This window comes from Dermacentor variabilis, chromosome 2 (assembly GCF_050947875.1).
Source record: "Dermacentor variabilis isolate Ectoservices chromosome 2, ASM5094787v1, whole genome shotgun sequence".
In the NCBI taxonomy this organism is placed as follows: Eukaryota; Metazoa; Arthropoda; class Arachnida; order Ixodida; family Ixodidae; genus Dermacentor; species Dermacentor variabilis.
In genome coordinates this window covers 61614952-61640299 of record NC_134569.1, presented here as the reverse complement: position 1 = coordinate 61640299, position 25348 = coordinate 61614952, and the positions used below count along the sequence as shown (strand labels likewise).

The 25348-nt window shown below is 44.8% G+C and overlaps 1 protein-coding gene across 1 annotated transcript in view; it reads left to right on the top strand.

Annotated features, from left to right (window-relative positions):
• Window positions 1-22462, top strand: part of LOC142571983 (G kinase-anchoring protein 1-like) — a 42109-nt gene extending 19647 nt beyond the window's left edge. The window contains exons 6-10 of the mRNA XM_075680751.1: window positions 4746-4847; window positions 9322-9385; window positions 13998-14068; window positions 15939-16010; window positions 22108-22462. Coding sequence (XP_075536866.1) covers window positions 4746-4847; window positions 9322-9385; window positions 13998-14068; window positions 15939-16010; window positions 22108-22131 — 333 coding nt within the window. The 3' untranslated portion in view covers window positions 22132-22462. The remainder of the gene's footprint in view (window positions 1-4745; window positions 4848-9321; window positions 9386-13997; window positions 14069-15938; window positions 16011-22107) is intronic.
• The last annotated feature ends 2886 nt before the right edge of the window (window positions 22463-25348 follow it).

Sequence of the window (25348 nt, the reverse complement as noted above, 5' to 3'; positions counted from 1 at the left end):
ACTACGTCTTTGAGAGTGGCGATGAAGCCTCGGATGGCAGTAGTGAGAGCGGCGACGATTAAGAATCGGATAACCAGTGACGTGGTGGCGGTCGTTTGAATAAATGTTCTGAAAACGAAATGATCACTGAGTGTGAGTTGCATCTTTCTAGCGCTCATTTTTTTTTTTTTTCAGGTAAACGTGCGGGTTATACGCGAGTTTTTTTTTTTTTTTTTTTTTTTCCGAGTTCAAAGTTAGGGGTGCGGGTTATACGCAGGGGCGGGTTATACGCGGGTAAATACGGTAATAGCTGAAAACCATGTAGAAGCACCCTAAACGTTTGTTGTAGCAGCCAAGGTGGCAAAAATTTGCTTTGAAATCACGAAAGAACAGCGTTTTTCAAGCCACAATATCTCCAGAACAGTGCAACTGAGCACCGCCATCTTGGTCTTGTAGGAGAGCGCATTTCTCCGTCAAATTTGCCGCTTACAACTACCTCCTCCATACAGAAACAAGCATACAAAAAGCAAATGATTGAAGGTCGTTCTGGCGTCTCCGACTGGCTGTACCCACCACGTGACTCCAGCGCAGTTCACCAATAGTCCAGCGTCCGCTCCATAGGGGCGTCATGTGCTCTTTGCACCTTGTGAGCTCTCGATGTCTTGACTACCATGATCTTGTAGTGTCCACCAATGCTGCAAGGCTGGAAGGGGACACTATGGTCAGTGCTCTGAGCTGGTGCTGGCTACAAAAGAAGAGAAAAATAAAGATGGGCAACGCGTGCCCCATGCACAAGCAAAGCATGTGCAATCCTGTTCTAGAAGCCCGCTATGCTGGTCCTCATAGTTGGCCGCTCCTTGGCGACCTCTCGGTTCTTTACAGTGGTAACCTGGGAGAATGTGCCTTTCACTGAGCGACACACTGCCATGGCTAACTGGCCGGAGCTCCAGTTAAGCCCACCGCTACCACTGTTCCAGTCACGCTGCATCGGTGCATGGCTCGCACAGTTTGAGGCAGCTGTCAAGCTGAACAACATCACGATCCAGGAGTTCAAGTACAAGCTACTTCTCTACGTCCTGCCACTTGAGCTTCAACTCCACCTCAGCGTTCCATCGCCTGGCTCGCATCCGTATGACGAGCTACGATAGGCTGTACTGAACTTCTATGGCGCTACGTACTGCACTCTTCCTGATGTTGATCACACAGTACATGACTCCTCACGTCCTAGCCGCCTTTCATCTACCCAAACCTCGTCCTCTTCCACATAACGCCACCTCGACGTGCCTTGCTCAAAGCTCATTGACACCACTGTGAACGACAAAGGTGTGTTACTGCAGTGCCAAGTGTGCCTTCCATCAATTGATGCAAAGCTGCATTCCCTGGGTATGAGCTGTACCGTCTACAGCTTCCACGTGGAGGACCTTCAACCGCATGCTACGCCATGGCTCTACAAGCCAGCAATAACAACGGAGCTGCAGCAGTGATCTCTGTCCCCAACCTGGTACACCCACTAGCCTCCTCCACTCTTTTCAAGCAAAGACGCCGTGTGTAACCCATTCACTGCACTGCTGCCAGCTTCGACCTTCTGAATGTCTTCACTGAACTATTCACTTCCAATGGACTCAACTCGCCCTACACCACAGTGCGAGAACGCTATGGTTGGCGTTCTCAGCCAACACCTTGGTGCCGGCTGCAAACGAAGATAAAAATAAAGATGGGCAGCGCACCCCTTCAGCTTCAACTAAAATATTTCTCGCTGTGACACTATAAACTGTAGTCAGCGAGAAGATTAACTCAAAGCCAAGTTCCTAATGCTTCACAGAATCCATTTGTTTAATTAATGAGTTAACCCTTCCACAGCAACGTATACAGCATATATGCTTGAAAGGATGAAGTGCACAAGGCATTGTGATCAATGAGAAAGGAAGAGAGGGTGGCAAGGCAGAAATAAAGCAGGTGTTCGGGGGAATGGCCTCTTGTCTGCTTCCATTTCTTATGCTGGTGAAGTTGACAGGATACACAAGGAGATATGTACTGTTTCATCGGAGCCACATCCTTGGAGTTTAGTGCAGTCTGGCCAAATGCCCACATTTACCCTCTGCTGAGCAATGTCTCGCAGAATAAAGCCGGTGACAGCAACATGGCTAGGGTCATTATTATCAAAGACCTGCCCATGCAGCCCAAATTTTCCTATAAGACGTGCAAAAGACAACAGGCTTCTTTGGGGAAGACTCAGCTGTCCCCTGCTTCAAACAAGGAAAAGCTGACACCACTGCCTTACCAATTTGTAGACATATATTCTCTGATTGACATCTAGCTTCTGACCAGGAAATGCCCTCTGCTCCACCTTTGGGCACTGACGGCTTAGCGGCACGTGACATTTTGTTCAGCTTGGGCAACTCGAGCATGTAGGCTAGCAGTTGTTCATCAGCGGCAATACTGCGAAGATGCATGCGATGGCTGGGGAAGCGGCCTCACTGTTTGCATGGCGTGTCAGTGCGACCAGCTGATATACAATGCCCAGGATGCTCTGCGCTGCTTTCCCAACTGCAACAAGAGTGCAGCACTCAGTGTAGCCCACTCAAAAAGTTGTTTGTATGTTATATGCCTCACCAATGACAACCTGACTTTCCTGGACTATAATGTTTATCACCACCACCACCACCACCCTGAACTATTTGACCAAGATTTCTATCCACACTTATTTTACTGAAGTTGTTGCCAAGTTGTTGCATGTCGAGTTCCTAGCCGTGCTCAAAACTTGCTGCGCGACTAAGTGCAAAGGATGAAGTGCACAAGGCAGTACAGGCAATGAGAACAGAAGAGAGGATGATGATGCAAAAGTTAGGCAAGCATTTGGCGAAATGGCCTCTTTTCTGCTTCTATAAGTGCTAATATTTCCTCTCTTGAGCTAAACAGAACATACCTTCCCCGCAGTCTCCATACCAAACTCCCCTCGCTGACAAACTCGAGGTTGTTCAGCGCCGGGCAACATGCATCCTCTACTCCTGTCTTTTTGGTGTTTGCAAGCTCATACCAGTCTACGAGGATCGCCTCAAAGCCCTCAAACTTGCCATGGTGGCTTAGCGGCCATGGTGTTGCACTGCTAAGCACGAGGTTGCGGGATCAAACTCTGGCCGTGGCAGCCGCCTTTAGACGGGGATGAAACGCAAAAGAACCCGTGTCCCCTGCACTGGGGGCACTTTAAGCATCCCCTGGTGGTCAGAATTAATCGGTAGTAAGTAATATTGCCGTGCAACTGGCTGCTCAAGGCACTTTGCGTGTATTCACATGTTTCTTTTATGCTTGGAAAAGCACTTATATGTGGCACGTATTGAGCAACAGAAAGCTGTGTCTGTGTCTGTTCCACAATATTCTAATTGACATTTTTCATCTAATCATAATATTTGAGAAGTTGAGTAATTAATTAAGGCTAATTATATAATCAGGCGGAATGCAAAAAATTATTTGAGTATCTCCAAGTGACGGCAGACAATACTACTTTGGTTCCATCCAGCCGCATGGTGCCTGCATAATTTTAAAGTTTGGCTCGAATTACGTGGAACACCCTATATAACCAACACAGTTATAGCAAACTAAATCTCTGTAAAACTAAAAATTTCATTGGCCACACATTGCTTTAGTGGGTATTGTTGATGCTATAAGGATACAGAAACCGTAAGATCCGATTATAGTGAAGCAGTTTTTTGTGTTCAAATGACTCAATATGTATTCTGCTAGCAAAAATGATATTCTTCCTGGATGGGTTTTCTGACAGTCAATATTCTGGACCAGCACGATTCCATCATTGACCACTAGAACCAGTGTATAACGGCTAACCAAATTTTGGATCTTGTACGGTACGCCACTCAATTCTACAGATGGGATCCGCATGATCATCATGAACAAAATTGTCACATCAACTTGGAACCAAATGGCAGCTTCGTTTGCCAGCTGCTGACGTAGTGGCCTAAGCATTATGCCTTTGATTAAAATTTGCGGAAAGTCATTAGCTGGTAATATGCCGAGAGATCACACAAACAAGCTAGACTAATAGCCATAGTTGCTTAGCTCGGGCCTCCTCGGTATCGGCCGGGAGCATTTCTGAGCAGAAGCAACTTGAAATTGTATATCCTAGACGCGCATGCGAAATTGCACATTCTGTATGCACCGTTGTATGTTGGCAACAATGCAAAGTTTGTATATGTAATTTATTATTTTTCCTGTGCCATGTATCGGCATGGAAAGGCACTGATGGGCATCGAAGTTTGCAGGAAACCCTTTACTGGCTTGTATGAAGCATCGTGCTTGTGTTTCTTTTTCACAGACCGCGTAAAAAAAAGAAAGACATTGTGAAAATTTAGTCACCTGCAAGAAATTGAACTCGGGCCTGCAGCCTTGGTAAGCTAATAACTATCCTCGGCACCGTGCTAACAAAGGGCACCGAATTGTACGTATTGTACTTTGCATGCACTGTCTCGTTATGGCTGCTTTGGGCGCAACAAATAAAGTGAACAATGATGTAAGGGAGCTTTAATAAGCGTGTCTGTCATGCGTATGCTGTCATATAACTTAGACAAACATCATAGATGGGTACTGCTGGCTTTTTCCCCCCCATCTATATGGGGTGCATGCTTAACTACAGCAGATATAACGAAGGTATTTTCGTGTCGGATGTGGCTTTATTATGATGAGGTTCAACTCTGTGAAAGCTGTAGTGCAATGAATAGTTGACATATTAAACTTTGGCACTTCTTTTTCCCCAGCCTTTCTTAGCAGAGCAAGCCAGAACGTTGCAGTTCCAGGATGAACTGGAGAAAAAGGACCAGCAGATAACTGCACTTAAGAAGCATATTGAAGCCCTGGCTGTAAGTATTTGGTGACACCTTCCATTTTCTTTTCACATTTGTTTATGATGGCTGCCTTCTCTCTTTCTCTGGGGCTGTTCTGTGCAAATTCAGCTCACCACTTTCTGCTTACAAATGAGCTTAGTCCATTTTGTCCAGTGAGCACACAAGCGAGCTAAGTAGGGATGTTCGCTGTAGGTGTCGGCTGGTTGCACACGGACCTGAATACATATCTGCCAACTCTTCAGAATTTTCCGTAAAATGTACGAATTTCGAGCAGTCTTACAATTTCACGAATCTTGCTTAAAATTTTTTGGAAAACATTTTATTTGCAAAAAAAAAAAAAGAAGTGAGAATGAAGTAAAACTGCACCTGAGAGGGCAATACGTATGCATGATATCATCATCAGCTGCTGCAAGGTTGTAGTGACTTGTCATCTACCAAGGGGGTCACAAATCCATATCCAAAGCTCGATAGGGCCGATATCACCTCTAGCACCTCCGTCAACCTGTTGCCTTTGTTTGCGCGGGCACGTGTGTTTGGACTTAGTCAGCTTCAGTCACTGCAGTTTTGGTCTCGCCTTTTGTTCGACTAGCTGCCGCGTCGGATGCAGTGCGACTCCGGCCTGTAGCGGCTTCGCAGTGCAATGACGGGCTTGAAACCTCTACAGTACTTCGAAGTGTTTTTGAAATCATTCACAACAGAATTTTCGTGCTTCATGCTGTCAGAGAAAGGGGACAAATTCGGATTCTGCACCATGTGTGCCTGTGATGTAAATATCTCGCATGGTGACAAGTCTGACATCAAGATCCACATTGCTTTGAAAAAGCATCAGGGTTACATGCGAGCCACAGACAGCCAGCCAAGCCTAGCAAGTCTTGTATGCAGTGATAGCAGCCTCGGTGTTATTTGTGCAGAATGCCTCTTCATGGTGTTTTTAGTTGAACACAACATCCCACTGAGGGTCAGTGATCATGCCGGACCGCTTTTCTGGAAGATGTTCTCCAAGTGCAAAGAGCGAAACGCTGTGGACGAACAAAGACGACGTCAATTGTTCAACAAATGGCTGCCAATGTGGAGACTCCTTTGCTGGATGCCCTAAAACAGCAAGTTTTTTTATCGCTGTGGATGGCAGTAACAGTAGGGATACACAGCTTTACCCTATTGCGACATATTTCGTTAAAGAATCGAGTAGAGTCAAAAGCCGCCTTCTTTGCCTTGAGACAATCCAAGAGGAAGTGACAGGTCACAAGATTGCAAATCTGGTTCTGGACGAGGTGAAGTCTCGTAATTTGCCTGTTGGAAACCTGTTGGCTATGTATTCGGGCAATGCCAATGTCATGATTGGCAAGAAAAACAGTGTTTTTACTGTATTGAAAGAGGCTAAACCAGGTTTGATAGGGGTTGGTTTCCCGTGCCAACTCATCAACTTGGCTGCCCAAAAAGGAGCTTCATGTCTTCCTGTAAAGGTTGATGACGCTTTGGTTGACTTTTTTTTTTTTTTTTCCTAGAGAAGAGCTTGAAATTGAAAGATCGACTTTTTAGAGTTCCAAAAAATGCATGATGCCGAGGTCCGAAAGATATTGAAGCATTTGTCCCGACACGTTGGCTGTCGTTTGGAAAGTGTTTGAAGAAGCTGCTCGACCAGTGGAAACCACTACTCAGCTTTTCTTTATCTGAAACAAAGCAGTGCAGGAAGCAGAGCTTGTTTTTGGAGTCATACCAAATTCCAAAGACTTCCTCACAAACCCCCAAGAGCCCTGCATTGACTCCAAAGTCTGCTACACATCTTCACAAGACTACTGCAGGCCTCGGGAACTAAAGCACCGACGGTGATGAGCTCTTGCTAAAGAGGAAAGGAGCTCATTCCAGACCTCAAGCAAAAAAACTGAAACTTCATACCAAGGATCCTGGGGAAGCCAGCCATGTGGCCTGTGAGGAGCGCCTGTTTTATTTTTTGTCGTCGGAGCTAAACAGTGCATGCTGTCTTTTTCTCCAAAATGTTATACCGCTTTTTGAGGATGCAAACTGCCTTCTTCAGGCACAGGCTCCTCAAATTCATGTAGTGAAGGGCCTCTAGAGCTGCCTTTTCGAGGATCTCCTGACTAGATTTGTGCGCTCAGGTGTTGTCAAGGCATATCATTCATTGCTGGAAGTTGACTGTGGCGCTGCAGAGAACCAGAAAGGTGATGAAGACAGTCATTGGAAGCACAGCCTACTCTGTGGTTGAGTCACTGAGCTGCATTGAGAGAAAGCAGTTTTCTTCTGTACGTGTGTGCTTAACGGCAGTATGCGATTACATTCGCCATATATTCCCGCTAGAAGACGTCAATCTCAGGATAGCTGAAGTTACTAAAGTACAAGCTCTGGAAACTGCTTCCTTCAACAGCGTACGTCATTTTATTATAGCATTTTCTGCTATTCTACTCCAGCAGAGTGGCAGATCAAAAGAAGAAACAATCGACGCACTTGAAGTCGAGTTCGCCAACTTGCAAGCATATCAGGTTCCAGCCGACATATTGAATGAGCCAAGGTGCGACGTGCAGTGGTCACAATTAGGAAGCCTTCAAAGTGTCGACGGACCACTTAGGTGCCACAGAATTTCAGTGATAATGCTGGGTATTCTCTCCATTCCCCACAGCGATGCTGAATGTGAGAGAATAATACAGCGAAACTGTATACCTCTACCATCCAAGGAAATTTTCGTGTCGTCATAAGCGAAAAATTCCCCATATGTGGGCTGATCCCGGAGATAGTGCAATACTGGCCCGACCTGCAGCGGAGGTTAAGCAGGCGTTAAGCACTCCCTATATGTGGGCCGTTTCCAAAGTTAGTGAAATTCTGGACCAACCCGAGGCTGAGGTGAAGCAAGTGTAAGCCCTCCTCATACGTGGGCCTATCCCGAAGATAGTGCAATACCAGCCCGACCCGCGGCGAAGGCGAAGCAGGCTTTAAGCACTCCCCATACATGGGCCGACCCCTAAGTTAGTGCAATGGCGGGCTGACCTGTGGCGGAGGTAAAACAGGCATTAAGCACTCCCCCACGTGGGCCGATCCCGAAGATAGTGCAATGCCGGGCCAACCTGCAGCGGAGGTGCAGTTCGCCATTAAGGGGCCCACATACACAGCTTCTCTGGTCATCCTTCACAGAGTGGAAGGGCACTGAGATTTTTCCAGCACTGTGAACAAAACTCTTAACAGAGTTTCGCTCATCTGTGTGTGAGAAAACACTCGAAAGTCTGCTGATGGTCAAGAGGCACCAGAGTGGTACTTGCTTTGAGCAAACCTACACGGAGAAGTTTCTGAAGCAGGCAAAGTCGGCAAAAGCAAAATCATTGCAAAAATAAATTGTGCCCCAGTGGAGTTTTCGCTTTTTACTCTCCAAGACAGGATTTCACTTGCGGTTGTGAAAGTGTGAGTAAGCTTGTCGCAAAAGGTAAATCCCATAAAAAAAAAGGAAGTGCCACCATGCTGTGGCTGTACAGCTGTCAGAAAGCCAAGAACCATGTTGTCAGTGAAAGTGGGAAGAGAAGATACTGATTGGCACTAACTTTCTTCATGGTCAGCAAGTATAACATCGTGCATATAGACCATGTCAGAAAAGTACAGCAAGAAGCCATACGGCATCTGAAACCTAAGGCACTATTATACATTTGTTAAATGGCCTTGGGATGCTCAAATAATTGAGCAGGTCCAAAAAATAGGTTGGTGGTTAAGCAAATTTTTGTCTTTGGCATGTTGTGGCTATGAGCCATCTCCATGACAACGCAGCTTGCTCATCAAAACTGTCAATTGTATGTGTTTTCAAATTTGTAATTGTTTGTTCCAAATACTTCGAAAATTGTGAACACTGAAATTCAAACAGAAGTAAACGTTGAATAGCCTGATATTTGATTGATATTTGCACAAGCCTAGTTTTGAAGCACGCTCATGACGCACGATTGTTGGTATGCTGGAAGTGTTGTGCTGAGTGCTGCCAAAAAAGAAGTCTGATCATATATTAGACAGTTATGACTGCCATTCACCCTTTAGGGTCACTGCGGTATATTTGCGGCAGTGGAAACAAGTCTCAGGTAATCAAAGGCATACATGTAAGCCAGAAACTGCACATTTAAAGAATGAAGCTTTTTGTAATAAAGTGCCACCTAGTGTTGCTAGGGTGTGGCTGCTGCTTCGTGCAAGTTGAAAAAAATAATAATAATAAGGCGATAGGTTTGTTGGCATTGCAGCCATTTTCCATGGATGTTGATTGAGAATGCATTTCTAAACTAAAACATGCGGTGAAGCATGTAACAAAAGGTCCGTAGGCCCTCCCTCCCGGAAGTACGAATATTTATCAGAAGTGCAAACATTTATGCCCTTGTGTGAAATTTTTCGGTGTAAGCTGTGCAAAAATTGTGCAATGTACAAGGTTCAGATCACACATTGCTTTTGTAAGTCTATCTATGGTCTGTGAAAAAAAGTAACACATAATCATCTGCCCCTTTATTCTAAGGCCGAGCTGAAGGTGGTGAAGCTTCGCAACAAGCAGCTGTGCAACATCTTGGCCCAAGGCGAAAGTAAGCATCAACTTAACTTATCATGCAATGCATCCTTAGGTAAGAGCATTTCCAGTTGTACATGCAGTTTTGCAATTATCTTTTTGCTTTGTCACAGATCGTCCAGTGTTTTGCATATTCAGGCACGGAAAATTCAAATCTAAGGCTCATGTTACTCTCACTTGTGGAAAGGCCAGCTAAGGTCACTGTTGCTTGCAGTTCTTTTGTCACACGATGACTATAATAATGTATTTCTGTGCATGTGTCACTTGATCATAAATTCATCATGGCTAGCTTGTTGTCTTTAGTTTTACTGTCACTTGGTGTAAAGCAGCTAGCAATACAACTGTATGATTTGTATTGCTCGGAGACAAATTTGCAGAAAGTCACTGTTCATTAACATAAATGAGAAAGTGGTCAACAAACTTACTTTCCTATTAGACCAAATGTAGTATTGAAGCATTATCAGTGATCTGATGGCAGCATTGTCGAGGAACTGTAAGGCAGGAAACATCTATGCTACTTGTATTTTGTGCCAGAGCACATGTCTGCATTATGCTAAGTTTCCATCGGAAAGGGTAACAGCTGTGGGGTACTGGGGGACGCTGAAACTGCTAACTATGCTAAGTTAGTGGATGTGGGCGATAAATTTCAGTGTTCAGATTTGGGTAATATTGTGATATTATCACTGTAGGACAACATTGATTTAAAGGATTAAGGTTGTTCACAATTCTGCTACGCTATGCAATAATTTCATACATAAAGGATCACAGGGTGGAAGTGTGGCACTTCGTGTCTACAGGAGTCTCCAAAGTGGCTCATCAGCCATTGTGGATATTACGAGGAGTATATTTCTGACTGCAAAAACTTCCATAACACAAGAGCAGTGGGAAAAAATAGATAGAGAATTCACATGCAGTCAATATGGTTGTTCTAGATGTTCTACCGTATAGGCTCATGTAAGGGCCACACCCTGAACTTGGCAGCCCAAAATTTGTGTTTAAAAAAGTATATCCTACAGAGAAGCAATTGTGTTTAGTGCCCCTGCCGTGCGCGTGCATCAGCGAATATTCGCGAGTTGTGTACTTCCACATGCAGCTACTAGATGGTGAGAGCTGTGCATTCACCTTTGATGCAGTGGTACATGCAGGGTGTGCATAAGTCACCAGCTGCACCAGCACCATTTTGCCCAAAAGGTTTAGTGCCATGTAAGCACCTCGTCAAAATTGGGGAAAAAAAGTGTGGCTCTTACATGAGTCTTACATGAGCCTTAGCCAAGTCACTCAAAACTTAAAATTTTGCATACCTGTCTAGGCTTCTTCTCATGAGTTCGTGGTAGTCTGTCGCAAGAAAATTAGTCTGCCATGTGTGCAGTTGGAGGACATTGCATAATTCTGTGCTGTACTGTGCTTGCTGGCCACAAGACTAGGGAAGTGGACAGAAGTGAAGAGGGGCATTTTCCATGTACTTGAACTCGATAAAACTATTGTACAGTACATTATGCATCATGCAGCTATGTTAATTGCAGTGTTTAAGCTGAGTCACTGGTGCTGTACTCAGAAAGACGAATGCTGACATGACATTGCAACTATCTTTCTTTTTTTCCCTGCTTTGAATGAACCCCCAATACTTGTGTATCCTAGAAAAGTATACTAGCAAGCATCACAGGACCTGCAATAATTTCATATGTAGCGACCGTCCATCACTCCGTCCTGCCTCGTCGTGAGAGTCATTGCCCCTTGGTCTGGAAATCGTTTACCTCGCCTTGCCTTGCTGTGGGGTCATTGGCCCCTGCTCTTTCTTGTGTAACTGAGGTGGCTGCCCGACTTGGGCTCCACTACTGCCACTCAGCAAAGCTGCTTTTACTTTTAAATAAAGCCAGTCGACTCTCCGTTCTCAAGCTGTCAAAACATGTATTTCTTGCCTCCACTAAACTGAACTCCCAACAAATATGGTTGATTTCCGTTAGTTTGACCTTGGCGGGATTGACGAAATTGATAGAATTATCCATCGGGGCAAATTAAACAAGATGCAAAAACACATTGATGATTTATTTGGCAGTATTTGCCTGATTCTAACGAGCACCCGCTTTTTCTTAGCAAAAAAAAAAATTGTTTATTGTCCAATGGCGGCCAGTTTCCTAAAGTCAGCTTTGCCACAGTATATCCGTGTGATGTGGTCAAGCCTTAAAAGATTGCAAGGCAGTTTTGGTTTCGTGTTCGATTGCAACTAGCAGGCTATTTCCGGCCCAAGTTCCTTCAAAAAAAAAGAGAAAGTGTGCTTTAGGATTATGTAAATACCATAATCAAACATTGTGAGCTATGGTTATTGCTTCAAAATCTTTCTTTCGACGAGAGATGACGTGTTCAATGCATTCATTGTCTCCTAAGTTCTGCTTAGGCGGACGCTGCCACTAAAGATCAGGCGCGTGCTTGCTGACAAGTTCTAATTATGCGACAAAGGCCAATTTTAGAATCGAACATTTCCTGTCTTATGTTTGGAGAACGGTGCTCCTAGTCCAGGTCTCCGGTGGCCGTGGTGATGTTGCCAGCCTGCCAGACCAGTTCCTGCTAAAACTGAATTCCATCGTGCAGCATGGTCTCCCAGTTATTCAGGGTTAGGATGTGGTTTGTGAAGGGTCTTTGCCCAGGCAGTGGGTCGTTGGCATGTGACGTAATTAGGGTAACCCCACAGCCCGGGAAGCCACAGGAATAGGATGTGAGGTGTAGGACGTGTAGGAAGTAGGATTCAGGAAAGTGTTGGACTGTAATTGCATTGAGGTGGTGGATGGCTTTGCAACGTTCATGACATTGACTCGCTACACTCTTACGATCACTGCAGGTGGCTGCCACACATGAGCACAGCAAGAAAATAATGGCCACAACACTCGTGCATTTTCTTAATAAGCACCGCCACCATACGTAACCTCAGTGCTACACGACTTCAGAAAGTTTTGCTCTGTTTCATGACATCATTTGAAGACCAACTTTAGCGTCAAATTAAAATGTCCTAAGTGTTTCCCAACCTGCATACTTGCCAAATGTTATCCTTCTACACACTACAAAATGTTGGAAAAAATCTGTGAGAGTACTCCTTTTAAAAGGGCTCTAAAGTCATATATCATGTTTTATCAGAATTACTGAAGCTGGCAGCACTGGCACACTTATTATTTAGCATCTCCAGTTTACATGCTTATTGTCTCATCTGATCCTTGTGCTTGGGAATGGCTGAAAGTGCCTTGTTAAGCGACTTGAACATTGACGTGGTGAACATTAATGAAAAAATATCATCGCCTTTCTAGATTAGCACTTTGCAGTACAGTCGCCGACCGTTTATTCAGACCTCATGGGGACTGCGGAAATGTCCGAATAAACAGGTGTCCGAAAAAGCAGATTAAGAAAAAAAAAAACTAAATTTTTTATTTTCACGCACTTATTCGGGCTTGGCAGTAGGCTTGAAGAAATCGTGAATGCGCCGTTGCACGCTGTTCCGTTTACGCGCAATCTGATAAGCCTGAATCTCGGAGAGGGTCGTACGGTCACTATAGGTGGCTGAAAGCACAGTCACTGCTTGTACACGCTCCGCATGCAACGGCAGCGTAGCACACGGTGCATCATCTTTCGACTCTGAGTCATCGTCCGGCGGTGCAGCAGAAACCTGACGAATGATCTCGCCGTCCTCGATTTCTGCATATGTCGGTATAGCAGTGTGAGCACCTGTGAAACACTCAAATGAGAGGGTGTCCGGAATCGCCATGCTCGGCAGAACATTTTCGGTGTCAGTAGGGAGCACATCGGAAGGCGACAAATCCTAGGCCTCCCGGCACCCGCTTGCCAGCATTCCCCAGCGCAGTCTGCGCAGGCAATGTCGGCGCAATTAGACACTTGACGCGATGTTTCCGTATGCCACGTTGGATCACCGCAACCTCGACACAGCACACAAAGCAAACATCACGGCGCCGTCACGCTAACACCAGTCGCACAAACGAAAAACGTTGCCTACTCGCAGCGTCGTGCACGAAAAAACAAACAAATCAGCTGCTGGATTGTCTTGATATGGCTTACTAAGCTAAGACCATAACTGCTGTAGCCGCGAACCAGGCAGAAACGATGGATGATGAGCGGGGATTTGCAGTAGCGCCACTTCATGGGGCAGCAAGGAGGCTCCGTTCAAAACAAAAATGGCGTTCAGCAAGTCGAACCATGCAGCGATCAGAGTCGGTGCATGGTGCTCTCAATCGAATTGGCTCAAGGAGTGTCCGAAAAATCCGACGAGAGGTTGCAAGGTGTCCAAACTTTCGGCAGTTGTTATACATTATGGTCTATGGGGAGAATGGCAGTGCCATGGAGCACACTGAATAATCGAGCATGTCCGAAAAATCAGTCGGCGACTGTATATGTAAATGCTTATTGTCTCTGTGGGGCCTTGCTACTTGTTTTTGTGCTCTGTGTTCAAACTGAACACACTTTTTTTTGTTCTATATTGGTGTGGACAATCCTAGTGAATTCTCGTGACCTAGTGCTAGTGTTATTACAGAAGAGATTTCACTCAAGAGCTTCCAAAAAAACATGAGTACCTGTCAGGGATGCTCAATTGTTCACTGATTCACACCTAATTGCTTATACACTTGCAGTGCAAGACAAGGCAGAGATCCTGCGGGACTTCGAGGAAGTGACACAGGTCAAGGACGAACTGACTCAACAGGTATAGCACACTCATCCACTCCTGAACGAAGAACGTCTGATAGTATGTAACTCTGCTTCTGCTTTGCGAGTGGAGTTTGGTGGATGGTGCTCCTAGTCCAGGCGGTCAACAGTAGTCAACACAATGCATAGGTCAAGGCAAATGTCTAGCAGTTAGGTATTAATCTACAAGTCTTCACTTCAAATCTAAGGTGCTATGATCACTTGAACAGTAATTAGGTGCCTATCCTTTGTAGTACATACAGTAAAAGCTAGTTAATTCGAATTCTGCAGTGATGCTACGAAAACTCAAATTATACAAAGTTCTAACTAATGAAAGTCTGATAAAAAAGGCACCCGGTTAAGGCGTGTTTGTAGTCTGAGATAGTGTGAGCGCGTGCGCGCACTTGCTACGTCACGTTGCCAAGAACAATGTCTATAGTTCAATGCACTGGCGCAGCCAATGTAACCAAATGCGGCCAACATGGTCCAACGTCAAGATGGCTGTTGCTCCATTCGCGCATTCGTCGCACCGACTGTGCTGACCCACAATGCATGACGCGAAGAAAAAAAGGTGCCCATGCCGCTTCGCCAACGGTTGCAAACAGCCGTTCAAAGTCATCAAAGTGGTGTGTGGGTTAGGGATTGTTCAGCGCATGCTCTGAAGAGAGCAGCCGACGGCATGCGCATCGAAGTCTAGAGGGGACGGCATTTCGGCTGGCGCAGCGCAAGTGGCATAGCGTGACTGGCCAAAAGCTATGCGTGCCAAAAACGTCGGGCTATAAACACGCCTTTACTCTGCAGGAACAAGAGCAGTGCTCTAAAATGCACTCACGAAATAAGGCGGAAAAAGTTCTCAAAACTTTCTTGTTCAGTCGTTTGTTGCTTTAGACTGCAGTGTTGGCCTTTTTTACCAATTAAAGACAAGTGGGGAAAGAACTTCATGGTGGTGTTCTGACCAGCTTTCTATTTTTACCTTTTTTTTCTAGCATACCTAGCCTCCTGTCACAGTAAGAGTGGCCACTTTGTTATTGCAGAAGCGTGGTTTACTAAAGCAGCTTAACCTAATATTCCTCTTCAGTTTCTTTAGCGACATCTGTCTATCCGCTGGCATAAGCAGTGTTCATTAACACGGCATTCATTTAAAGATAAGCATATACAGCAACATTCTGCAGCTCTTCAGAACAACAGATAAGAAGGGATGCTGTGTTAAGTATTTCCAGTCTCATGTTAAGCATTGCTTTCAGGCCACGGAGTAAGACATTTAGGAGGTGAAACTCCCATCAGCGCGAGCGAGCGCGGGCGACCAGGTAAAGTCACAATTGTTGTATGCGCCGACGGGGCCATATACAGTGGCGGCGCCATGCGGCGCGTCGTAGAAGCCGCGGCGAAAAAAAAAAATGCATCGCCCGGGCACCGGCGCGCTCTCAACGGCGGTAATTTCTTTCCAGGCCGCCAGGCGCCGCCAGCACGATAACGGCTCCGCGGGCTTGTGACCTTTTCTGGTCGCCGCAAACAGCGGAGTTTCCTCTCCTAAATGTTTCTTGCTCTGTGTTTCAGGCTCCTTCTAGCAGTTGTCAGCATGTGCTGTGGCAGGCTGCAGTTTGTAGCGCTGCTTTTCAGTGTGCCTTGGAAGAAGTATATTATGGAGCGAGCGATGGGCAGCCCCATTTCCTCACCTAAGCTATTCTGCTGCAGCTCCTCTGCACTGTATGTACGCAGAAAGCAGAGAAGCATATACAGCACGATGACACTTTATCATGAAATTTCAGTTTTCATAACCAAACCAGTAGAGGTTGAAATTCCAATTGTGCTCCATTTTGTTATCGTGTTATGGAACGATTTCATGTTTCTTTGAACCACTAATCAGTGGTGTGCGACTTGTGTTGCAGGTTACCGAGCTACATGCTGCACTGGAACAAGAACGGTCAAAGGTGCGCTTGCTGCAGCAGGATCTCAAGAAGGTATGGCTGCATTTTCTTCCCATCCATGCATTAAGAAGCACTAAACTCACCATTGTCATTAGTGTGGATGGATGATGGTCAGATATGCGTCAAGCAAAGCATCAGCATAGCCAGTGGTAGAACAGCTGCACTTATGGCACCAAATTGTGCCAAGAGCAGGCCTTTATGCTATCCGGCTCCAGAACAACATTTTAGTGGGAAATTGCACCAAGCCTGCATTCGGTAGAAGCTTAAAAATGAAAGCCTTAGTCTATTGAAGCTGACTTGTTAGTAAAACTGAAATCAAAACCTAAAGCACGCTGCCGTAGCCACCATCATCGTGGAAGTCAAAAGAGCAGCCACAGGTCATGGATATTGACCCTCTTTGCGAAGCAGCTTGCTCTAAAGAAACAAGATGGCACTTATGGCGACACGCTGCACTTTGCCTCAGCAAAAGCGTGCGAATACAAAACAATTACCTCTCCTGCCCTGCTTCTGTGCGATCAGCTGTCAAAAATGCAACTGGGTTTTCGTTAACACACTGTGCTCCAATCATGCTGCAAAATAGGGAATGAGGAGAGAAGACATAAGCAGTAGCCTCCAGAAATGGTGACTGGCATATTAAGGAATAGAATGAATTGGTGTGCCCAAGCTTACAGACCGCTGCTACATAATGACTGCCTGTGTTGCCGGTTCTTCACGATGCACTGCTTCCCTCAAAGATTAAAAAAAAAAAGATTCACTTATCCACCAGCATTAACCTTGTTGGAAAGGATCTCATCCCTGTAAGATGGGCACAGCAAGTGAGTACTGCTAATTATACAGTGACAAAGGGAGTAGCGTCGCATCTTGGCATATAATAAGTTTCTCACACTATTTATTCACATCCAGCCCACCTCACACGCACTTACACTCACTCCATTACTAATGTATCAAGAAATGAACGGGCGTCCACGTGAATAAGTGCGTAGAGGCGTGGGTGACGGTGACTGCACCAACAGCACACTAATGTTCAAAGCTGAACGTTTCGTAATAGCCCACAGAGCAAGCGAGTGACTAGCGATAATAAGTATTTGCTACAAGCTATTACAAAGTACAAACCATCTATGTTAAGTTTGTGCAACAAAAGAACAAATCTATCGCAACTGAGCACACCCGCGACCGATCAGACAGAAAATAAGCAATCAGATAGTGACCGCCCGGGGTACTTTACATAGTCAGAAACGGTGGCAGGCCGCTGCTTAAAGGTATTTGCTAAATAAAGAATGAAGAGCTAAACACCCTGATACTGATTCAATTCATAAGCGGAAATTTAGGGTAGCTTTGAACACAGTTTTAGCCTGCTTCTAGTACAGGCACCGTATACGCTTCTTGTTCCATTTGGACAAAGCATAATGAGCTCCGAAAGTGCTTACATGTCCTCTGAAGCTGTGGTTAAAGCTTCGCATGTTGTCCACCCAGTCACCATCTACAACTGCCAAAACAGGTTTGCAGAGCTGCACTGGCATCATGTGGATCAATTGTAAACACAGAGACAGCTGAGGCAAGCAATGGATGCATTGCCATGTGATAAAACATGGCAGCACCCAATCGCAGTGAAAAGGGTCAATAGCCGATACTGTCAGTTGTCCATTTGCAGCTTTCGCTTTTGTTACATTTCTCTGTGGCAGATACTCCAGCGTACTGCCACTGTACTGTCTATTTGTTTGTGCCATTCATCTAGAAGTTTGTTATTTTTTGTACTAGCATGGCATGAAGTTGGCTCAGCGGGATGTTGGATAAAAGAAACCTCGACTAATGTTTGGTCGCAAATTGTTTGGCGTAGTTGTTGGCAGTGCCACTTAAAAGATATCTTGTAACACGTCTACTCAACTGCTGACATGTAATTATCTTGCAAGTGAGGACCTTTTTTGCAAACCTGTGCGATCAGATTAGCAGATTCCATGGTTGTAATTTAATCGACTTTCATGAGTTTCCTGGCAAGTTATTTGGAGAGATTGGCCTATTGAAGAAACGTGTGGACCTGATGGCAGTAAATTCGGTTCAGTCGTGGACATTCTGGGCATGGTCTTGTTGACAACCTCTAGTTCTGCAATTTTCTTTTGTTCTTGCACGCTTGAGGTTCACTAAACAAGCTGTGCCTGTTGCATGTGTTAATCATAATAGTGACTCCATGGCGCAATATATGCATGGAGAAAGCCATTCTAATAAAAATAAAAAACTAGCTTGGCCATTTTTAGCCTGAATGCCTCATTGATATGCTTATAACACTAGCATTTATTGAATACAGTAGAACCCCGCTGTTACGTTCCTCACTGCTGCGTTTTCCCGGCTGCTACGTCGTTTTCATCCGGTCCCGGCATAGCTTCCATATGATCCAATATATAAGGAACCCCGCTGTTACGTAGTAGCTGTGAAAAAGTTCCCGCATGATGCGTAGCAACCCGAACCCGCCTGGGCTAAAATGGGCAACGCGCTCCAACCGCCATTTTGGTTTTTGACGAGTTTTGACCGCGCTTAGCCGGGCTTGGCTATGGAACTGGCTGCAAGAAGCCGCACGCCAGTTCGAGAGGCCGCCAATAGATGGCCATACGTGAAAAATGCTCTCACTATCACTGTGATTACGGTCACTGCATGGTTTGTTGGACGGGTCAACTCACAGAGGAAGGAAACTCGGGAGAGGCCCTGACGTCACTCTTTGTGAAGCTATAGCTAAAGGGAAGCCGGAAGTTGGCGTTGCTCATGGCGTTGCTCCGCCTATCGGGCCAGCTCTCCTCTCTTGTTTACATTTCTCGCAAAACCACGCAGCACTGCGCGCAACCGGGCTACTCGGACGCACACGCTCCGCAGCAATACTAAACAAGCGTTAGCACGTTAGCATGATTACGCCAAAGAGGACAAAATTTCCCGTGGATATTCCTTCGTCCGTTGCCATTGCCGTGGCGCGGTGACGACGAGGAGCACGAGCCGCATGATGCCGGGGAGTTGCCAAATCCTAGGTTTGCAGAAGCCGTCGCGGCTCTGGACCTCCTCCGCAGGTATGTCGCACCTCACAGCGACGCTGACAGCAATGCGGCCTTCCAGGCTATTGAGAAACGTGTGGTGATTTCTAGCGAGCGAAAGAAACGGCAAGTAACCATTCTAGACTTTTTTAAGTTCTAAACGCACTGTGTGGAAATAAATTGTCTATAGTTGAAGCTGCACTTTTTTCATTCATTTTCGGAGCTTTCCTCACTGTTGCGTTTTCCCGGCTGTTACGTTTTTTTTCCTCGGTCCGGTGAAAAACATATGAACGGGGTTCCACTGTATTTGTTATTTCAGCTAAGACCATATTTGCCACATAGATGTATATTGGACACTTTGCCGAAAGTGCCTCACCTATGCCAGAAGGTCTAATGGTGGTTTCACCACTGCGTAGCCAAGTCTGAAGTCAGGTGCCTTATACCTGGTCATATAATGTTTCTTGTTTTCCCAGTTACTAATAAAATTTTTGGGGTTGTCCCGATAGAATGAGATCTCACTGTTCGTAGCAAAGCCGCTGTCCTGGTGATACACCTGTCGGGGCACTGTGGTCACCGTACCTGCTTTGTTTTCTATGTTATGTCTTTGCAAACTATGGCAGACACCAACTAGCCTAATAGTATGCTGGAGTCACCATAAGCACATTCTTCTTACATACTAGTTGAATGTTTTGTGTGCAGTGTATGTCATAAAACGACAGCAGATGACATTCTACCCCAATACTATATCTTGCACCTTTTTTTGCGTCACCATCTCTTTTTTTCCCGCTTATTATTTGAAATTAAGTGGATGTGGGAAATAGGAGCCTGTCTGAATTGGTTTATTTTGGTAACCAAGATAGCAAAATATTGGCTCAATTTGTTACTCGGCTCCCTACTAGACCACCACGTTATGGGCTGTGCCCTCCCTCCGATGAGACGCAGCTGGCTTTGTATCGGCTAGGGAATGCCGGTCAAGTAGAGAGAAACATGGAAAAATTGTGCAGTCTAAAAAATTGATTGTGCTGATGCTCTTGTCACCCTCTTGAAGTCTCTCCTACTGTATGTTATGCTAGCATGCGATGGATGCATTTTCTTCTATGATGTCAGCCTTATCTGGCCACACTGGAGAGCAAAGTCTTAACTTTGAGCATTGCTTCTGAATGTACTGTAATCGATGACCTTGGAGAAAATGATTGTTTGGGTAGTCATAATGAGCGATTCTTTCACTGTTTCACAGATAAGTCGCTGACCGCTTATTTTCTCTCCGTTGGCATTGGCTAAAAGTCTGAAGAATCTAGGGTCTGAAAAAAAAATCAATTAATATGGAATTTACCACAAGAAGAGTGTCTTTATTCCTCAAGTGGCATGAAAAGCTTCTCAGCACATCACTAGATGCACATACCCCTGCATATTACCTGGGGCACGATCGGAGATCTTTGTTTAAAATGCGCTCTCTTCAGTTGCTGCAACATCACAAACGGGGTAGTATGCAAAATTTGTGAGAACGGAAGGGAGAGAGCAGCCAACAGGCAAGCGGTGAACTTTCCAGAAGTTTACATGCCTCATTTGTCGTCTGCTTGCAGACACTATCACTACAAAACCAAATGTTTCTAGTCTTCCCATGAATAAAGTTTTATATAAAAAAAAAAGATGTTTTTTCTTCTCAAGCTTAAGCACATTCTCAAATAGTAATACGTACAGCTACTACAATTTATAGCTATTAGTTTCTCTGTGTGGTCGCTAGGTGATGTCGCACTCACCCCCCAAAAAAAGAAACAGAAAACATGGGAACAGTGGCGTGCTTTTCAAGAGGCAACAACAACATTCCGCTGGCTCACTGGCACTTAATGATGGGGTCGAGTTCACCACAAAACCAACTCACTGTTTGTTTCTGTAAATGAAAGCGACGCCAGAATTCTCTTTCTCCCCTCTCTTCAAACGCATTTCGCACCTCCAACTGCTCTGGTTTGTCCTTGAGCAACGCCAACATAACAACCAAAGCTTCCATTGCAAGCGCCATTTTCTTGAATAAGACTATGGATTGGATCCAAACGTGCCATCCCGTAGCCACGGTCACCATTTGGATTGAATTCAGTCAACCAGACGTGCCATGCAAAGCCGATCTCGCAATGAGCACATGACTGCTCAAATTTTACACCTCTCATCGTGTTCTGCTCCTAGCAGATGACTTGCTCCGTTTCAACATGATTGGCAGAAGCGTGTCATCATTATGACGTCACCAAAAATGTGGCCGTGCACCGCGGCTGACAGCATCAGCGCAACCTAGGCCAATCACGCACAACATAACAGAACAGTGATTTCCGATTGCACCCCTGATTGGGCTATATTTTGGCCATTATCATGCTATCAGATACTAAGATAGACAAAAGTATGGTCATGCACCAAATATGAATTTGTCGGCAACTTCAAACAGAGGTCGACTGCACTCCATTAGCCAAATGATTGTGGATTTTTTACCACTTTCATTGACTGGTACTTCCCTGACGTCATTGTGGCCCTCGTCACTAGAGATAGTGCAGCTCGAGTTGGCGACATATGAAGTTGTGTGATGGTTCTGGGTGACAAAAGCTCATAATGGTGACAGTGAAGTCGCCAGAGAGAATGTCACTATGTAGGACATTAAGGTACATATGCAAATGCAGGCTTGATAGCTGGACTTGGCTTATCCCACAATTTGGACACAGTTGGTGGCGACTGGATTGTATAGACTGGGTCAGTAGTGTCCTCTTGCTGGTTTTGTTTGTGTTTAAAAAAGACACTGGCAATATATCAAAACATCACCTTTCTCCACGCTGCAGTGGTCAAATTAAGATATCACGCAGGCCGAGTCCAAAGTGTTGAACAACATGCCATAAGAGTATCCCAGATTTTGACTATATTTTTTACATCTGTGGGATGTGCAGCAATTCTGCAAATGTATGAATAATCATGCCAGAATGGCTTACAGCAGTCTAAGTGCTCTTACACCTGTTCAAACATCAGAAATTACTAACCTTATTTTCTTGGAGGCATAGAAACAATGATCATGTATTATCTTGTCTGCGTTACAGTACTATCTGCTCATGAAAGTGTGTTCTCCTTTTTTATTATTGCAGGGTGGGAAGAGAGAACCTCGGTAGCATTTGGTCCGGCCCCCAAGTTTTTTACTGTCTGCCTGCGAAGTGCAAGGGCTGCACTGTAAATGCAAGGACAAGACACGTCGCTAATGGGGCCTTGTCTGCCGAGAAACATTGCAACTACTGCCATTGCACATCTTCTAGCGTCTAGCAGGCTGGCTCGCTTCTTATGTACATACACATCAGGCGGACTGTGTGGTGGTTCTTTTTATTTCTTACATAAACATGTGATGTGTTTGTCCGTTACTTCAGGGAACAAATGAAGTCGCTACACTTGTTAATTTAATTTGGAGGTGATGTAGAACATTGTTGATTAAAGTCACATTCTCTGTTACCTTAGTGTGTCTGTCTGTACCTTGTTTGTGTGTGCCCATTGCACAAAGAATGATTAAGGCATTGGGTCCCGAGAACCAGTAAAAATGACAAAACTAATGATGATGGCAGGGTGAAAATAGGAAAGAAGGCTCTAGCTCATATCCCGCCCTAACCTGGAATGGCCATTTTGATAAGTATTGAAATGATAGTCAAATGATTAGGAATAATCCTACACAATGGCAACGTGATCCGTGCAATGTGAGAAAACTTTGCACATATTGCTCCAAAAATTTCTTTCAAGGTTTTGTGACAAGTGCGCAGGATTCTTTCCTATGTACATCTTTAGCTCGAGACTATTAAACTTGCATGTCAATTGATAGTATAGGCAAGCCTTGCACATTTGGTTTCATTTCGGTGTACAGCAATATATGTAGTCATCATCATCATCAGCCTGTTTTATGTCCACTGTAGGACGAAGGCCTCTCCCTGCGATCTCCAATTACCCCTGTCCTGTGCCAACCGATTCCAACTAGCACCCACAAATTTCCTAATTTCATCGCTCCACCTAGTCTTCTGCCGTCCTGGACTGCGTTTCCCTCCTCTTGGTAACCATTCTGTAACCCTAATAGTCCAACGGTTAGCTAACTGACGCATTACATGACCGGTCCAGCTCCTTTTTTTTCCCTTGATGTCAGTTAGAATATCGTCTATACCTGTTTGCTCTCTGATCCAAACCGCTCTCTTTCTGTCTCAGAACGTCATGCTTAGCAACCTTCTTTCCATCGCTCTTTGCACGGTCCTTAAATTGTCCTCAAGCTTCTTTGTCAGTCTCTAAGTCTCTGCCCCATACGTCAGCACTGGTAAAATGCACTGATTGTACACCTTCCTTTTCAATGATAATGGTAAGCTTCCAGTCAGGAGCTGACGATATCTGCCGTATGCGAGCCAACCCATTTTTATTCTATGAATTTCCTTCTCATCATCAGGGTTCCCTGTGATTAATTGACCTAGGTAAACATACTCCTTCACAGACTCTAGAGGCTGACTGGCGATCTTGAACTCTTGTTCCCTTGCCTGGCTATTCATCATTATCTTTGTCTTCTGCATATTAATCTTCAACCCCGCTCTTGCACTCTCTCTGTTAAGGTCCTCAATCATTTGTTGTAACTTGCCTGCATTGTTGCTGAATAGAACAATGTCATCCGCCAACCGAAGGTTACTGAGATATTAGCCGTCGATCCTTACCCCCGAGCCTTCCCAGTTTAATAGCTTGAATGCTTCTTCCAAACACACCGTGAATAGCATTGGAGAGATTGTGTCTCCCGGTCTGACCCCTTTCTTTATAGGTATCTTCCTGCTTGTGTAAAATTAAGGTAGCTGTGGAACCTCTGTAAATATTTTCAAAGGTATTTACATAAGCGTTTTGTACTCCTTGATTACGTAATGCCTCTATGACTGCTGATATCTCTACTGAATCGAATGCCTCTTCATAATCTATGAAAGCCATATAGAGAAGCTTATTGTATTCTGCGGATTTCTCGATAATCTGATTAATGACGTCGATGTGATCCATTGTAGAGTATCCCTAAAGTCCAGTGTTGCCCTTATTCTATTGGAGATTATTTTGGTAAATATTTCATAAAATACTGGGAGTAAGCTAATGGGCTTATAATTTTTCAACTTTATATTGTCTCCCTTTTTGTGGATTAGTATAATGTTTGCATTCTTCCAGTTTTCAGGGACCCTTGCAGTCGATGGACACTTTGTATAGAGAGCTGCCAGTTTTTCAAGCATTATGCCTCCTCCATCTTTGATTAAATCGACTGTTATTCAATCTTCTCTTGCCGCTCTTCCTCGTTTCATGTCTTGCAAGGCCCTTCTGACCTCATCGCTAGTTATAGGAGGAGTCTCTGTATCTTGTTCATTACTGTTTCTAATCGAGGTATCCTGACTCCTCTGGGTATTGTACAGGTCAGTATAGAATTCTTCCGCTTCCTTTACTATATCTTCGAGATTGCTGATATTATCCAGCTTATCTTTTAGTGCATACATCTTGGTTTGTCCTATGCCAAGTTTCGTTCTGATTCCAGGCTGCATCAATTTTTTACGGCTTCAGTCTTTCTCACGTTATAGTTTCGAATATCACTTATTTTCGCCTTGTTGATCAGTTTTGACAGTTCCACGAATTCTATCTTATCTGTCGAGGCGGACACTTTCATTTTTTGTCGTTTCTTTATTAGGTCCATTGTTACTTGGGAGAGCTTGCCTACTGGTTGCCTTGGTGCCTTGCCTCCCACTTCAATTGCTGCCTCTGCAGCCAGTCTAGTTGCGGTTTCATTCATTATCTCTTTCATCCTCATGTATCTGTTCCATGGCTGCATATTTGTTTGCAAGTACCAGCTTTTACCCTTACTGCTTCTAGGTTGACCCGTTTCTTCTTGACCAATTTTACTCATTCTCTCTTCAGATTGATGTGAATCCTAGCCCTCATTAACCTATGATCACTGCACTTTACCCTACCTATCACTTCTACATCCTGCACTATGCTGGGATCAGCAGAAAGTCTGAAGTCAATTTCATTTCTTGTTTCACCATTAGGTATTTTCCATGTCTACTCTCTGTTGCTACGCTTCCTGAAAAAGGTGTTCATTATTCTCAGCTTATTCCTTTCAGCGAATTCTACCAGCATCTCTCTAGCGTTCCTGGAATTGACGCTGTAATTGCCAATTGCTTCACCAGCCTGCTTTTCCCCCCACTTTTGCATTGAAGTCGCCCATTACTACAGTATAGTACTGAGTTTGTACTTTTCTCATTGCTAATTCAACATCTTCATAAGACTGATTTACTTCATCATCATCGTGACTGAATGTTGTAGCGTAGCCTTGTACTACCTTTAATCTATACC